The sequence below is a fragment of the Arthrobotrys flagrans genome, assembly GCF_004000055.1.
Source record: "Arthrobotrys flagrans strain CBS H-5679 chromosome Unknown unitig_3, whole genome shotgun sequence".
In the NCBI taxonomy this organism is placed as follows: domain Eukaryota; kingdom Fungi; phylum Ascomycota; class Orbiliomycetes; order Orbiliales; family Orbiliaceae; genus Arthrobotrys; species Arthrobotrys flagrans.
Window position 1 is genome coordinate 4,605,813 of NW_027137547.1, and position 14,802 is coordinate 4,620,614.

General features: G+C 45.5%; 4 protein-coding genes across 4 annotated transcripts; 1 reads left to right on the plus strand and 3 right to left on the minus strand.

The window, feature by feature from the left end:
• Positions 1-960: 960 nt before the first annotated feature.
• On the minus strand, positions 961-1,786 carry DFL_002727 (uncharacterized protein; the record flags this gene model as incomplete). The annotated part of the gene is made up of 3 exons (XM_067631555.1): positions 961-1,233; positions 1,314-1,549; positions 1,621-1,786. The coding sequence occupies 3 exons, from the start codon at positions 1,784-1,786 to the stop codon at positions 961-963; spliced, it is 675 nt and encodes a 224-aa protein (XP_067494089.1).
• Positions 1,787-3,954: 2,168 nt separating this feature from the next.
• Positions 3,955-6,647, minus strand: DFL_002728 (uncharacterized protein; the record flags this gene model as incomplete). The annotated part of the gene is made up of 11 exons (XM_067631556.1): positions 3,955-4,059; positions 4,143-4,590; positions 4,658-4,884; positions 4,941-5,144; positions 5,207-5,451; positions 5,509-5,541; positions 5,605-5,815; positions 5,876-5,996; positions 6,079-6,247; positions 6,332-6,342; positions 6,640-6,647. The coding sequence occupies 11 exons, from the start codon at positions 6,645-6,647 to the stop codon at positions 3,955-3,957; spliced, it is 1,782 nt and encodes a 593-aa protein (XP_067494090.1).
• Positions 6,648-8,438: 1,791 nt separating this feature from the next.
• On the plus strand, positions 8,439-10,853 carry DFL_002729 (uncharacterized protein; the record flags this gene model as incomplete). The annotated part of the gene is made up of 1 exon (XM_067631557.1): positions 8,439-10,853. One exon carries the CDS (start codon positions 8,439-8,441, stop codon positions 10,851-10,853), a length of 2,415 nt encoding a protein of 804 aa, XP_067494091.1.
• A 2,619-nt stretch (positions 10,854-13,472) lies between these two features.
• DFL_002730 (uncharacterized protein) lies at positions 13,473-13,766 on the minus strand (the record flags this gene model as incomplete). The annotated part of the gene is made up of 2 exons (XM_067631559.1): positions 13,473-13,594; positions 13,670-13,766. The coding sequence occupies 2 exons, from the start codon at positions 13,764-13,766 to the stop codon at positions 13,473-13,475; spliced, it is 219 nt and encodes a 72-aa protein (XP_067494092.1).
• Positions 13,767-14,802: the final 1,036 nt, after the last annotated feature.

Consider the following 14,802-nt stretch of genomic DNA (forward strand, 5'->3'; position numbering starts at 1 on the left):
AGGCTAAAAATCAAAAGTCACAACACAGCCCGGAGGAATGCACGCCAGAAAAAACACCAGCCGGTTTCGAGAGTTTCGACCTCGACTACCAAACATTGTGACCGCGTGCGTGGCTAAATTGCGAGTCACGTTTGTCACGTTTTCCTTATACTGTTTTCTTTATTGTAGATTTCAGATTTTATGATATATTGGTTACGAGACTGAATTTGAAGCGCTTCGAACCTGGCCTCGAGTTGCTCTCAAAACACCACACAGATACACAGCCAACGCATGGCGAGGACCAACCGCTCCTACTACGCGGATAGGAATACTCTCATATGTAGTCAATCTATCGTAGAGTTTTTGTCATTAGCAAAAGGTCAAGTACGCCGATGACTGGGTACGAGTTCATGTTATGTTCAAAGAAAAAAAAATATACATTGGTCTGTTCAGAGAAAGTCCGCAGTAGCCCTCCGTAAGGGAGCAAATCAGCCAGACCTCCAAGGTCCAAGGGTATCATAATGTATATATAAGAAAAGAAAAAAAGTAGAAAAAGAAACAAAGGAATCCTTAGAAGAAGAAAAGAAACAAGTAAATATTCAACGGAAACCAACGACATTCCGATATATCTACTCAAGCAGCCGAACCCTCTGTTCACCTTCACTACATGTCACTATAGATCTGGTAAAAAGGAAGAAAGGGAAGTAGGTGCTTGAGAAGACGAGATATATCTTCAAGAAACGGTCGGAGGCTAGAAGCCAGGTCCTAATGTATGCACCCTAATATAAATGAAGAACTCCAACAAGAAAGGCAAAAGATATCCCATGTATATCGTTACATCCCATCCCAAACACGGTCCTATTCTTTTATACAACAAGCCTCAAGTCCTCCACCTTTTTTTGCCCAGGAAGCTTCTCTCTTGCATTGCAGTCGGAAAATGGGTTGAAACAATAATAAAACTTCCAACTTCTTTAGGCTCTTTTAAATGGCACCCAATCCTCGCTTCTCGTCGATCCTTCGGTATCGCCTCTGTTCCTTCCTCTGGTTGATAACCATGGCAGTGCAGCACAACATCACGAAGTCGAGACCGACGATGCCGAAAAGGGCAGTGAAAACGGTGTTAAAGAATTCGTCCTGGAAAGTAATGAATGGGCCGACGCATGGCTTTGTCTGCGAGGCGGCCAAAGCGTTAGGGCAGACCTTGTCGGTAACGAAGAGGGGTTCCATAGCGGAGACATAACCGCAGCATTGGAACTATAAATATTATGTGTTAGTCCGAGATTTAAAATGAAACATGCATGCATTGAAGGGGAACACAAAAAAGGGAAGCGAACCTTTTGCTGCAACAACGTTTGGACGGTCGGTCCAACATCGATCCAGGCCTGGTACATTTGCGCTCTCTCGGTGAGAGTGTCGATCCAGACGAGGATACCCAAGATCAAAGAATAAACGGCACAAATGACTAGCATCCAGCCGTGCAACCTCAACCAAAAGAGAGATTGTGGTAGTAGTATCGCAGGTAACGAGAAAAAGAACGTAGCAGCGCTGATAATACCGTTGGCGAAGATTGCTATCCGTCAAGGAATACCGTATCAGCATCCAGTTCACTTACTATATGAACTTTACGAATATGCTACTTACGAGTGCAAGGAAGATAGTAGAGCAAGATAACGTATGGCGAATTATCAACATCTAGACGCATAGTATCCATATGCTGCATGAACAGATGACCAGCGATGATGAGCAATATCGCACTGCCCAACTGGAGAATGTCGAAAAACAGAAAGAACCCGAGTAACTTGTTCATCTTGGCGGTGTTCGTGATGTGTTATTCCCTAACGAATGTCGGTCGACGATGGGAAGGAAAAAAGGTTGCCTCCTCTTTTTCCTCTAAAAGTCGTACTGAGTCTTCGAAAGAAAATATCCCGCCCTTCAAGTATATATATCGATCCACCCCGCTGGCAATAATAGTGTCGATGGTATATAGGCTTTTGGGTAATGATAGTCGTTTCTTGGGCCGATTTGTCGGATCAATTATGTATGATGCCAGCTCAAAGCGGGATCGTATGCCGGGTAACAAAAAGAAGGAATAGACAAGGCCAGCCGAAATATTATTAGCGAAAGATTATTCGAGTCTACTTGCTCAGCAAGGTTGTCGAAAATATTAAAAAGTTGTCGGTGATAGGTCGTGGTCGAAAACAGAAACCATAAGCCCAAGGTATAACCAACGGAAGCGAACGAAAGGAAAGTGAACGCGCAGCGTTTACAGAAAAGAGAAAAGAATGTAATAAAAAATCGTAGAGAATAGAAAAGAAAAAACAAGTTGGTAACTAGCCCAACAGATGATCCAAAAACCAGGAATCAGGAAGAGATGACGAGAAAGAAAGGAAGAGAGGTTTTGCGAGAGCTTGGAGGGATTAGCATTCTTGATATATTCGGGCAGGTTTGTTTGCGCAGTTGCGGCCAGGAGCTGCTTGGCAGCGTCCCTATGCCATAATTCACTTCCAAAGACGGGCGCAGGGTATCATCGATTGGGGCTTTCCCCAGGAAAGATTAGACGATTAACTGAGAGACTCTGGCTGAAGCACCTTGTTTCCCAGGAATATTCAAAGGACCTCTCACTTAGTCGAGGGGAAGGTGTACGACTGCCAAGACAAATGTCCAGGAAGTTTGAAGCACTTTATGTCGCCTGTCTTTGCTAGATCCAAGGTAGCCGCACTATCGTACGATATTTCCGGATCTGATCGTTGAGGACACTATGTTTGCGGTGTAGAATGTTTTAAGCTGGTCGGAGCACTGTCTGGACAATGTTTAGGGTGACGGGCCCGAGTGGATTCCCCAAGCAGGGAATTCCCCGAGGTATGGCTCGGGGCCGTTAAGCTGCGGGTCTACTTGTTTGAGGTTTCTCCTTCTCTTCCAAAACTGTTTCCAATGTTTTCCCACTCTCCAAAATTGCTGTCCAAAAGATTCGGATTCAATAAAAGGTGGTGTAAAAGTCGTACGATGGGAAAAGATCGATGGAAACTTGTAACGGTATTAATATTCTCGTCGCGACGCTCAATTTTCAAGATAGCTTCAACCGCAGTCGCAACCAGTTCCGGCGCCAATGACACAATGATACTATTCTGAGCTCGCCGGATCGTCGAATCCCAGCCTCCCAGGCGGCTAGAACACCACAACTCCGCCAAGAAGATCTCTGTTTAATCCAGGCTTAAGCTTCATCGATAGTCTTGTGGCACGATGGTAACGCAATTTGAAAGGAAAACAATCAAACGAATGTTTCCCATCCAAAGGAACATTTTTCGAATTTTAAAAATTTCTCTCCGTTCGTTTTTCCCTTCTCTCGCATGAATCATGGCATGCAGAAACAAATCTCGTCTCATACCGGTCCTGTCAAAAAAAAGCCCAGACCCCTCCGTAGAAATTCCCTGAGGCGTTTCGCGTAACAGCGCCAGGATTGAACCAGGAGCTCACACTCCCATTGGTTATATCTCCGTTCTAACGTCTTGGCACAGCTGAGCCCCGTAGCACCATCAAAGGCTTGACTCTTCATGCCAAGTGTCGTCATGGGGAAAGTTGTTCTATTTCTTGCCCATGGATATCTCGGATACGGAGAGCCGGATAATGAGATATCAATTGGCAGGTGTTTCCGACTGCTGTTCCCTGCAAATTCATGTGACTTTTGTACATAAGTACCGGTCTATCCGACAGATTTGGATCGAAAACATCGATTTTGAGCGCTCAAGTTATCGTGCCACACGGTCTGGTGGCACGGATCTGCGGGATGAAAAGTTTGGGCAACATCCGTCGCCGTCGACATGCATATCGATAAAAAGAGCCAAGGGCGCAAACTGTTGTACAGGATGCGTCGCTAGAAATTTAAGACCAATTATCTTGTGATTCGATTCGTTTCTAAGCTACTGTGCCGCCTCATTACTACGTTCATCTCGTCTTCATTACTACTTTTGACTGCTTTCAAATAACGGTCTCCTCCATCTTCGCATTAAGCTTCTCCGACATCTTCCCGGTAAGCTTGAGGGCACGAGGCGCATCAAGCTTCGGCATAAACAATTCGACCAACTGGAACGAAATATAGCATTAGCAGACCGTCAATCGAACAGTATTGGGTGTCACGAAACCGTTGACGTTGTATTTATCCTCACCTGAATCTTGTCCGCCTTCGAAAACTCGTTCCCTTTCTTAAACAAATCATCGACGTCCTTCCTCGTCTTGACCACATAATTTGCATACTCTCCTTCCTTCGCTCCGAACGTCTCCAAAACCTTTGTGTGCTCCCATAGTTGAATATCATTATACCCGGCATCCTCCCCGTGAATCATTCGCTCAATAGTATACCCGTCGTTGTTGATGATCACAATGATCGGCTTGAGCCCATGGCGGATCATGGTCGAAACCTCGTTTCCTGTCAACTGAAAGGATCCATCGCCGACGAAAAGGATGACCCTGCGCGAAGGATCAGACTCTTTGATCGCCAATGCAGCACCTTGGCAGGCGCCTACGGAGTAACCTATTGAACCCCAAAGAACTTGTGAGATGGCTGTGACACCCTTGGGAAAGCGAGTCTCGATGATGCCAAAATTTGACGTGCCACTGCAATACATGTTCATTAGCAATGCTCTTCTCTTCTCGTCGTCAAAATTTGACAGTTTTGCCGTACGTCTCTGTAATAACCACGTCTTTTTCCTGCAGCCAGTTCCCAATGTGCGGCCAAAACCAGGAGTGTGTGATCTCGTTACTATTCGATTTTTCAGCCTCCTCATTTTTGAGGGCAGGGGGGTTCGCTTTAGCGCTTTCAGTATGACGAATTTTATGGAAATCCAACGAGCTCAAGAGCCTCTGAAGGACCGATTTCATGTTGATATTCGGGTATGTGGCGTGACCGATCTTAATCCTTCGTAAGTAAAATATCCACCAGCAGACCTCAGGGCTGCGAGGGTTACCTTGGTGTAATCAGAGTGGAGCTCAATTGTACGCTTCGTACTGGTGTGATATGTGAACCCGCCGCTGTTAAAGTCGCTCTTCAACGCGCCAATGGAAAAAATGAGATCCGCAGACTCGACGGCTTCTTTAACGTCTGGTCTGGAAACCGAACCAATGTAGACTCCCCCAAAGCGAGGGTTGGTCTCATCAATATCACCTTTTGACTATATATCACATATTATTAGTTTACCACCATACGAACCATCGAATTCACTAAATGACACACCATCGGCGTAGCAAACGCAGGTAGCTGTGACTTATCAATAAAGTCGTGGACCTCGTCAATAACACGATGTCGAATAGCGCATGCATCCACCAAAACAACCGCGTTGTTCGCGTTGTATATCATCTTAGTGATGTTTGCGATAACATCTCCTTCAGTTTCTGGGTCATTTGGGTGCAACGATAGGTCGATTGGGGTTTCTAGTCCTTTGGCAGAGATCTTTCGAAGGACCATATCCGTTGGTAGTGCTATTACGATATCAGTAGCTCGAACTAGTCATATCTACCTTGATTGTGATTATATACCGATGTAAACTGGGTGAGATGAGACGTAACACGCTATAAATCAGAGCTATGGTTAGTAAGCGGTGTCCTACTATTGAAAATCGTGATCATCACTACCTTGTAAAGCACGATCGATCTCTCTCGCGGCAATGTTGGGATCATTTAAATTGACCAAAACCTGCGAAATGAACCTCGACATATTCGCAAACACCGAAAAGTCGCCATTTCCAAGGGTGTGATGTAGAAGTGCTCCCTTTTTCTGTGACAAAGTAGATGGGGTACCGACGATGTGAATAACCGGGACACGTTCGCTATATGAACCAGCGACCTAAAAAGATCATTTAGCACGATCGACACGGGCGTGTACTGACGGTTCTGGTGAGTTTACCGCTGCAAGAGCTGATAGTTCGCCGACACCGAAAGTGGTGATCAAGGCGGATATTCCCTTGATTCTAGCGTACCCATCGGCCGCGTAGCCGGCATTAAGCTCATTGCAATTTCCGACCCAGCTATCAGAACCAGACTCCACGATCAGTAACTATTGAGATTGAAATTTTTTTTTACAACAAGACCTCGAGGAACTATACTAACTCGAGCCCTGCATCCGCAAGACTATCTAATGCGACAAGATTGTAGTCGCCTGGAACTCCATGGACCGATCGGATACCGAGCTGATGCAAACGCTTGAAGAGATAGTGAACGATGGTCGTTTCGTCAGCCATTTTTGTGTTGATGTTGCAGTTTCGTTCTACCACTAAAGCTGATAATGACGTCAAAATCAAAGTCAAAGTGGAAAGGACCGGATCAGAAACCGAAAATGATGTAGAAGATGAGAGGTATTTACCACTTGAAAGCCTTCGAATCAAAGGTAGGGATCAATGGTATTTTATAATTGCTGAAGAAGTGTTAACGAAAGAAGAGTCGATTGGCAAGTGAGAAAAGCATTGAGAGTGCAGTCTTCAATCCGAATGAATTATTCTTATACTGATTCTTATTCTTAAAATCTTTTTACAAAAAATGATGTGCAGTACAGCAGTGCAACATGCGGCTTCCGAACTCTCCTATCGATGCCCGGCCTACTAGCCTCCATTTAGTAAATTTGTAATCTCGAACATGCCACTTTTTTGTTCGCAAACGTCATCACATTCTTACGAGACCATCGGATTCATTGGATTCGGAACGTTGTACGAGAAATGCATATGATAGATGCGGCAAATACACATCATTAACCAGATACGGTTATCATGACCGGGCCGTTTTATGCAGCCGGCCCCTCCAAGCTTCCTTAGGACTTGTATATGCGGGTTAAACCGAATGGTTCGGTCTTCTAGCTTCTCGTATCTTACGGTTACTGACGAACTTGTTTGCATCAACATTCTTTTGCTCTATATTCGCCAGGCTTTTTCTTCGGAGGTGGATTGGAATAAATCACTACTCGTTCGTACATCCTCCTAACATCGGTCTTCTATGTTTCGAAGCCAGAGGCATAGCTTCCGTAACAGCTCAATTAAATACGCAAAATATTATCAACCAATATAATATATATGTTGTAGATACATGCTAAGTATGTATAATGATAACTGGAAGAATTATTTCCGAGATGAAGGGTACCGAAACTACGCAAGACGCTTATCTAGGTAGGTAGTATCCACCCTACGAGGATACAATACCCACAATCGCCCCTCGGAAACATTAGTCTATGTAGCCTAGATGTCACGATTTTCGGGATTTCCCACGACTCTGGAAGAATATTCATGATGCCTTAACGCCAACTTTGTAGATTCGTAAGAGTATGGCAGTGGCCAACGCAGGACAGGATCGTTCCAAAGCCGACGCGTATTCTCCGAAACAGCTGGTCCCTATCGAAGTACTTATCAATTGCGTATCGAGAAAGGAGAACTATGGAATCGATTGTATTTGGGATTTTATTAGCGATGCTTGATGTCATACCTATATTGTATGTACTATCACCGTAGCTTTGCCACAAACATAGCTCATGATATTAGAGGTCGACGCCTACAGATCGATCTAGTTTCGAAACCAAACGTTACAGAATCAAATGCGAATCACGCCACAAGTGCACTTGAAATTCCTTTCGACCCCAAATCTTCGGTTCGGTAAACCCCGGTCGTGCTGCTGGTGGAAATCAACTTTCGACGTTACACGAATGCGCTAAGCTTTCCGCCCCGAAAACGGAAACGGAATTAGGTCTAGGCAAACCCCCACGGGCTAGATTGCAGCGCGTGGGTTGGATGATATATTGATAAGGTACCGTACCTTCACTTGTAACTGCCATGCTTACGGCTGCAGTATTTGTGATTATGCCGACCCAGAATGCCCATAAAACCCGATCTTTCGGGGAAAGGAATTAGCCATTGAAACAATCCATTATTTCACAGGTAGATTCAACCATGCGTTCGTCAAGTTATTGGGTAAGTATCGATACAACACTAAGGATTTTGTTCATGGTCATGTCGTCGCAATGTTAATGGCCGCATTTGAAAATATCGCGCGTTTATCTGACCACTTCACAGCAAAGGCCGAGAGCTAGCTGCTACTATAGTATAGACCTTTGTGATACAGTGGTGGTGCGAAAGCTTTAGGCCAACGTCAGAGCCAAGCATCTACTGGATGTATTCCAAGAAGGCGAACGATTTGATACTTCTTCTCTTGCAATCTTGAGAGCTGGACTTCGAGGTTACTTGGGAGCCCGCTTCTCGATCAATCAAATGCGGGTGTATTTACCATGTTACCAGCGTTTGTAGAACGGATGCGCCAGAGCCACCCTCACCAACCGGCTGGATGCCGTTTCGAAAGTTGATAAATGCCAGCTTCACCGCTTCACCAGAGCGGAAGTTTATATCGATTATAACCCTCGGCGCCATTCAAAATTTGCTTTCACAAGGCGGCGGTACCGTTTGCTCTAAATTTTCCACCTAAAGTCATACAAAATGAACGGCCCGGAGAGTTCAATGCACAAATTCGTTCGCAACTTCAAGACACTAGCCCGCGAGGATGTCGCATTGGTCGGCGGCAAAAACTCCTCCCTAGGGGAAATGATATGCGCCCTCACCAACAAGGGTATCGTCGTTCCTCCAGGCTTTGGTACAACCGCAGACTGCTACTGGTACTATGTTGATTTCAACAACATCAGAGAAAAAATGAATACGCTCATCTTAGAATGGCAATCTGGAAAAGCAACGCTCAAAGAAACCGGACAGGCATGTCGAAATCTATTTCTTCGCGGAGACTGGCCTGCAGATGCAGCAGCAGCAATCGCCAGCGCTTACGTGGAACTTTCTACCAAGGCTGGTGTCGGGGACCTCGGTGTTGCTGTAAGATCCAGTGCTACAGCAGAAGATCTTCCAGATGCTAGTTTTGCTGGACAACAAGAGACTTTTCTCAACATTTCCGGTGTCAATGCTCTTCTGAATGCATGCCGTCGCTGCTATGCTTCTCTCTTTACCGATAGAGCTATCAGTTACCGCCAAACCAAAGGCTTTGACCATATGAAGGTTGCTTTATCCATCGGCGTCCAACAGATGGTCCGATCTGATGCCGGTGGGTCCGGAGTAATGTTCTCAATTGACACGGAAAGCGGATTCGATAAGGTTGTTTTGATCAACGCTGCTTGGGGTCTCGGCGAGAATGTCGTTCAAGGCACCGTCGACCCGGATGAATATCAAGTTTTCAAACCACTCTTAACCGATGCGATGACCGTTCCTATTATCCAGAAGAAGCTAGGTGATAAAGATGTCAAGATGATCTACGGCGACGAACACATGCCGACTCGTAATGTTCCGACGTCCAAGGCCGAACGGGCAGCTTTTGTTCTAGATGATCAGGAGATCCTTCAACTTGGTCGCTGGGCTTGTATCATCGAAGAACATTACAAGTGCCCCATGGACATAGAATGGGCAAAAGACGGGATCACGGGACAATTGTTCATCGTTCAGGCTCGTCCCGAAACCGTGCGCTCTCGTCGTGCGGTCGGTATCTTTCAGACTTTCAAGGTCGGCAAGCATGGAAAAGTCCTTGTGACCGGTCTTTCCATCGGCGCCGCTGCGGTCTCCGGTCGCCTTTGCCTCATCGAGAGCGCTACGGACATTGGTAAGTTCATCGATGGCTCCATCTTAGTTACCAAAACCACGGATCCCGATTGGGTTCCAATAATGAAGAGGGCGGCAGCCATAATCACCGACCATGGCGGCCGCACTTCCCATGCTGCAATCGTCAGCCGAGAGTTGGGCGTTCCGGCAGTTGTTGGTACTCGCAATGCCACCTTTTTGCTTCACACCGGTCAAGACGTAACCGTTTCATGCGCCGAGGGAGACAACGGATTCGTCTACGATGGAATCTCCGAAATCACATCTGAAACGGTCGACGTAACGCATCTCCAACCAACCAAAACCAAAGTCATGCTTAACCTTGCCAACCCAGCGTCTGCCTTCCGATGGTGGCAGCTACCATCCGATGGTATTGGCCTCGCAAGAATGGAATTCGTCGTCAGTAATGCCATTCAAATCCATCCGATGGCTCTCGTCCATTTCGATGAGATTAAAGACGCGGCCACCAAAGACGAAATTGCCAAGCTCACGGCTGGATACCCTCACAAGCCAGATTACTTTGTCGAAAAGTTATCCCGGGGCCTTGCTACCCTTTGCGCCGCGGTTTATCCCAAACCGGCCATCATCCGGATGAGTGACTTCAAAACAAATGAATACGCCAACCTCATCGGCGGCGCTGAATTCGAGCCGAAGGAGGAAAATCCAATGATTGGCTTCCGTGGCGCGTCTAGATATTACTCGCCGTTATATCGAGAGGGCTTTGATCTCGAGTGTAAAGCCATCATGCGCTTGCGAGAGGATATGGGGTTTGACAATGCCGTCGTGATGATCCCATTCTGTAGGACTATTAACGAAGCAAAGAAGGTTATTCGCGTTATGGGTGAGAACGGTCTCGTTCGCAGAGAAGAGAATGGATTGGAAGTATATGTCATGTGCGAGATCCCTTCCAACGTCATTCTGGCCAAGGAATTCACTCAGCACTTCGATGGCTTCTCCATCGGCTCCAACGATTTAACCCAATTGACCCTCGGCGTCGACCGCGATTCCGGTGAGTTGTCGGATCTTTTCGACGAACAGGATGAGGCTGTCAAATGGATGATCTCAAAGGTCATCACCGAGGCGCGCAAGGCTGGACGGAAGATCGGATTATGCGGACAGGCACCGAGCGATCATCCTGAGTTTGCAGACTTCCTTGTCAATGCCGGTATTAATTCGATATCGGTGAGTCCGGACAGCTTTGTGGAGGTGAAGAAGTACGTCGTGGCCGCTGAACTCCGGGGTGCTCAAGGGAAGCCCTAATGACGCGCCAGAATTTCGAGCTCGAGGCTCTTAATGTCATTCTGCCTTAAAAATGTTGCGTGTGTGGTATTTTTTATTGCAACTCGGTTCTTTAATCCCTTGATCTTTCGAGGAGGTGCTTGTATATTAAGATTGTATACGACATTCCAATGAGGAAAGGTCGTCTAAATGTGCCAAGACGTTCCTATTTAGGCGAGCGATTCTAGAATTCTACCATATTTGGATAAGTGGCAGACTAAATTATAACCGGAAGCAGATTGAGCCATCCAAAATTTCTCTTACGAGACTTCGACTGAGCGCAGGCTGAAAACAGCCGATCTCATAACCAATACGGAGTACAAGACCACTATCATCTGTCGTCAAAGCTGTTAAGGGACGACGCCCGGTACTTTAGCTAGCCTGGCTGGCAAGATCCTAATACAACGTGACAACGCAACATCATGTGCAATGATACGGAGTAGAGTAGATATATATCGTTCAATAGCCAACGATGGGTGTAAGGGTCGTGTCAAAGGTAACGTATTATATAAAACTACGAAGCAGGTATAAAATCTGTCGGTAAAGTTGGGTTTCGTCGTCGTCAGACTGCTCAACTCGTGATCTGGCGACGAGACAATGACCGGATATAAGCGTGGACGCGATTTGAACTGGCATGGTGAAGTCGGAGATGTCTTAGTTAATGCACACTACGATATTGTCAGCACGGCGCCTGGTATACTTCACCAGACGAGGCACTATAGTGCAGTGCTAATCAGGTGCAACCGACGATGGTGTCGCCGTTGTAACCGTCCTCGGCCTCATCGACTACTTTACTCGACCAAATCACACTCCTCGCCGGGATATGTACTTCTTCCTCGATAACAACGAGGAAAACTACCTCAACGGCGCCATGGCATTTACCGAACACCTGCTTACCAAAATCTGTTGTATATTCCTGGACTTAGAAGGTGCCGGCGCCGGTGGTCGCGCCACACTCTTTCGAAGTATGGACGCTAAAGTTACAAGGTTCTTCAAAAGGGCAAAGGACCTGTCTGGCGGCAGTCTGAGCGGCAATACCTTCAAGAGAGGCTTTATTAGGAGTCAAATTGACCATATTATTTTCGATGGAGAGTTGGGTATACGAGGGCTAGATGTAGAATTTTGGCAGCCAAGAGCTAGATACCACACCTAATGGGACTTGATGGCTTTCAGTACGTCTCGACCTTCTCTCCCAAATAAGAACGATACGCAGCAAGTATCAACTCTTTCTGGCACATGTGCAAGACCTCTTTAAGCTTCCTCACTGGCATGGCCAATGACGGCGGCTACACCTTTATTCAAGGCTCCGGACGTAAGCATACTAGCGTCTAGTTTGATAGTAAGCATTCTTTTCAGTTTGTTGTCATATCCTTCTAACATCCCGCAGTGTTCGGTCGTGGATTCGCCGTCCCCGAGATCGGAAATACATTCATCTGGTCCAGGTGTAGCTTTGTTTATCGCCAGGTCAATCTAATGATAATGTATAGCAGCCAAGAGGTTATTTGAATCTGTTTGATCTTGCTGTGGGCCATAACAACCTGGTTCATTCTCAAGAGTGCAAATCAGTGGCGGCCTTTGGCAACGCTATGAATTTAGAGTATAGGATAAATATCATTTTTTACATAAATATTTCTTATTAGAAATACTATAACAGAAGATAGGTTGGACTTTGGCAAAATATATTTATTATCTTGTAAGCTTGTCTATCTATTTTCTTTATAGCCAAGTTAACAGCTCCTTCTTTAGTTACTATATGTTAATGGTACTCGCCCTGATCCTTTTTCTTTTTAACCTTTTCTTCCTTCTATTTTTTATATTTACGAATTAATCTCCCACGCCGGCCCTTTTGATGGTAATGACCACTACTCTCTCATTGTCCCCTCTATCAATTATATTAACACTATAGCTTTGGACGATAAATAATCCGAAACTCCCAATACAAACCTTAGACGAGACCGATATATCGGTTGCCGCCTTAACTCCCATAACTCCCTTAGCATTAATACGGCGAATAGTTTTTCTACTATCAAAAATAATGGGGACAATGAATTATCATGCTTTTCTATATTACTGTGCGCTTCACGATAATACTCTAAAAAATAATATTAGTTTCAACATTTACTGTGGTACATATGGCTATACCAGGCAATAATATTTATCCTCGTTCTTGTTATTATTATCGCACAAATCGCATTGATCGTAGATACGTTGATTATACAGACGGGTATTGATGGGAATGTCTTTGTTATAGCGTATATTCTATATGCCGTATTTACGATCTTGATCTTATTGCTTTTACAACTGTTCATATACCGATGGACATGACACATTCCTCTATTTTTATTCTTCGTTTTTGCAGGAATATTGCTGTATCTGCTACTAGCTTTCCTGTTCAGCTGGAACTTGCTCAAGGTGTACTTTGCACAGACGGTAAACTTGGAGACTGGGGATAATAAGTTCCATCTGGTCGGATTTAGTAAATATCTGAAGGGTATTGTGGAAGGGAATCTTCCAAGTTCGTGGGTTCTAGGGGTTGAAGTAAAATGCATAGATGATCCACTACGGCTAGGATTACAACGATGCTCGTGGCCTGGCTTCGCTTCAACGTCCACGCGTTGCTGTGGCGGCCTCATGTCGCCGCTTCTCTTCGATCTTCCTCGCTTGCTTGCGCTTTTCGAGATAGTCCAATTCAAGGGTTCTCAATCGAACCTGATATTCCTGGACTTCAATAGCTTTTGAAGGCTATATTAGTCTCTTGTCCGCTACATTTTTTAGAAGAATCGATTTACTGTATGTACCCTTATATTTAAGTCGCCTTCTATTCTCAAGTTCAAGCCGCGATAACTGATTTTGCCAATCTTGCAGCGGCTGCGGCCAAAAATTGGATTTGCTCATTGTGTCTGCCCTTTCGCCTGCGGCCGGTGCATCTTCGTTGACGACAAACGAGATAGCCATCCTGTTACCGGACATCATTAATTCGCGGGTTTTCGACTAGCTAGAATTTAGAAAGCTTCTAGGAGAGGTTGATGGAAAAGAGGTTGACAAACAAGCAGTGCCTATTTACTTGAATTGTGTTGTTTGTGTTGTTTGACAGCTTAATTTTGTCACCCCGTACCTTTCAAATTGCCATTGGCGGAGGAAACAAGTTCCTTGACTGCATAGTACATACTCGTTTCGGACTAGTGCCACGGTGTTGAATCAACACATGAACCAAAGGGGTTTGCATGTCTCACAACCAGTTGATCTCATTCCCAGCCTCATAGACGCTGCGAATTTAGATCAAAACCATCTCCGCCTCAAGCGCCTGACTTTGAGGCTAAAAGTATACGATACCGTTGGTACAATATATATACACAAAGCATCGGTCAATCTAGTCTGGGTTCATGGTGATCGATACAAAAGGCAGTCTCATATCGATCTAGTATCGACGAGAGATAAGCGAGAATGTGTGTCTCGCGCTGTTGACCGAGGAACAACCAAAAAAAAGTGTTGGCAACACCTCTGCATATCATCTGTTATATGCACAGCTGAAGGGGCTGCTGGACAACAAGAGATGATGGATTGTGCTTGCTGCACAGTGGATGCCGCGCTCCATGATCCACAGGTTCCCGTCCATTCGCCAGAGAGAGAAGCCCAGTGTACACTGCCATTTTTTCAGAAATCCTCAGCAACAAAGCGATGGTTATTTTGCCAGAATTTCGGTGTGCCAAAAGTGCCAAAAGTGCCATTTTTGCTTATTGTGTTGTCCTTGGCATTTCGCCATTTTTCGAAAGTGGCACACCCTCAACCCTTCTTTGAATCCCCGCACGAGGACCACTTTTTTCAGCATGATTCTGGCACTTTTGGCACTTTTCTGGCGCTCGAAAATGGCACTTGGGACTCAACCAAATATCAAGAAACACCATGGTTTTGCTGGTTACCACGCAAATCC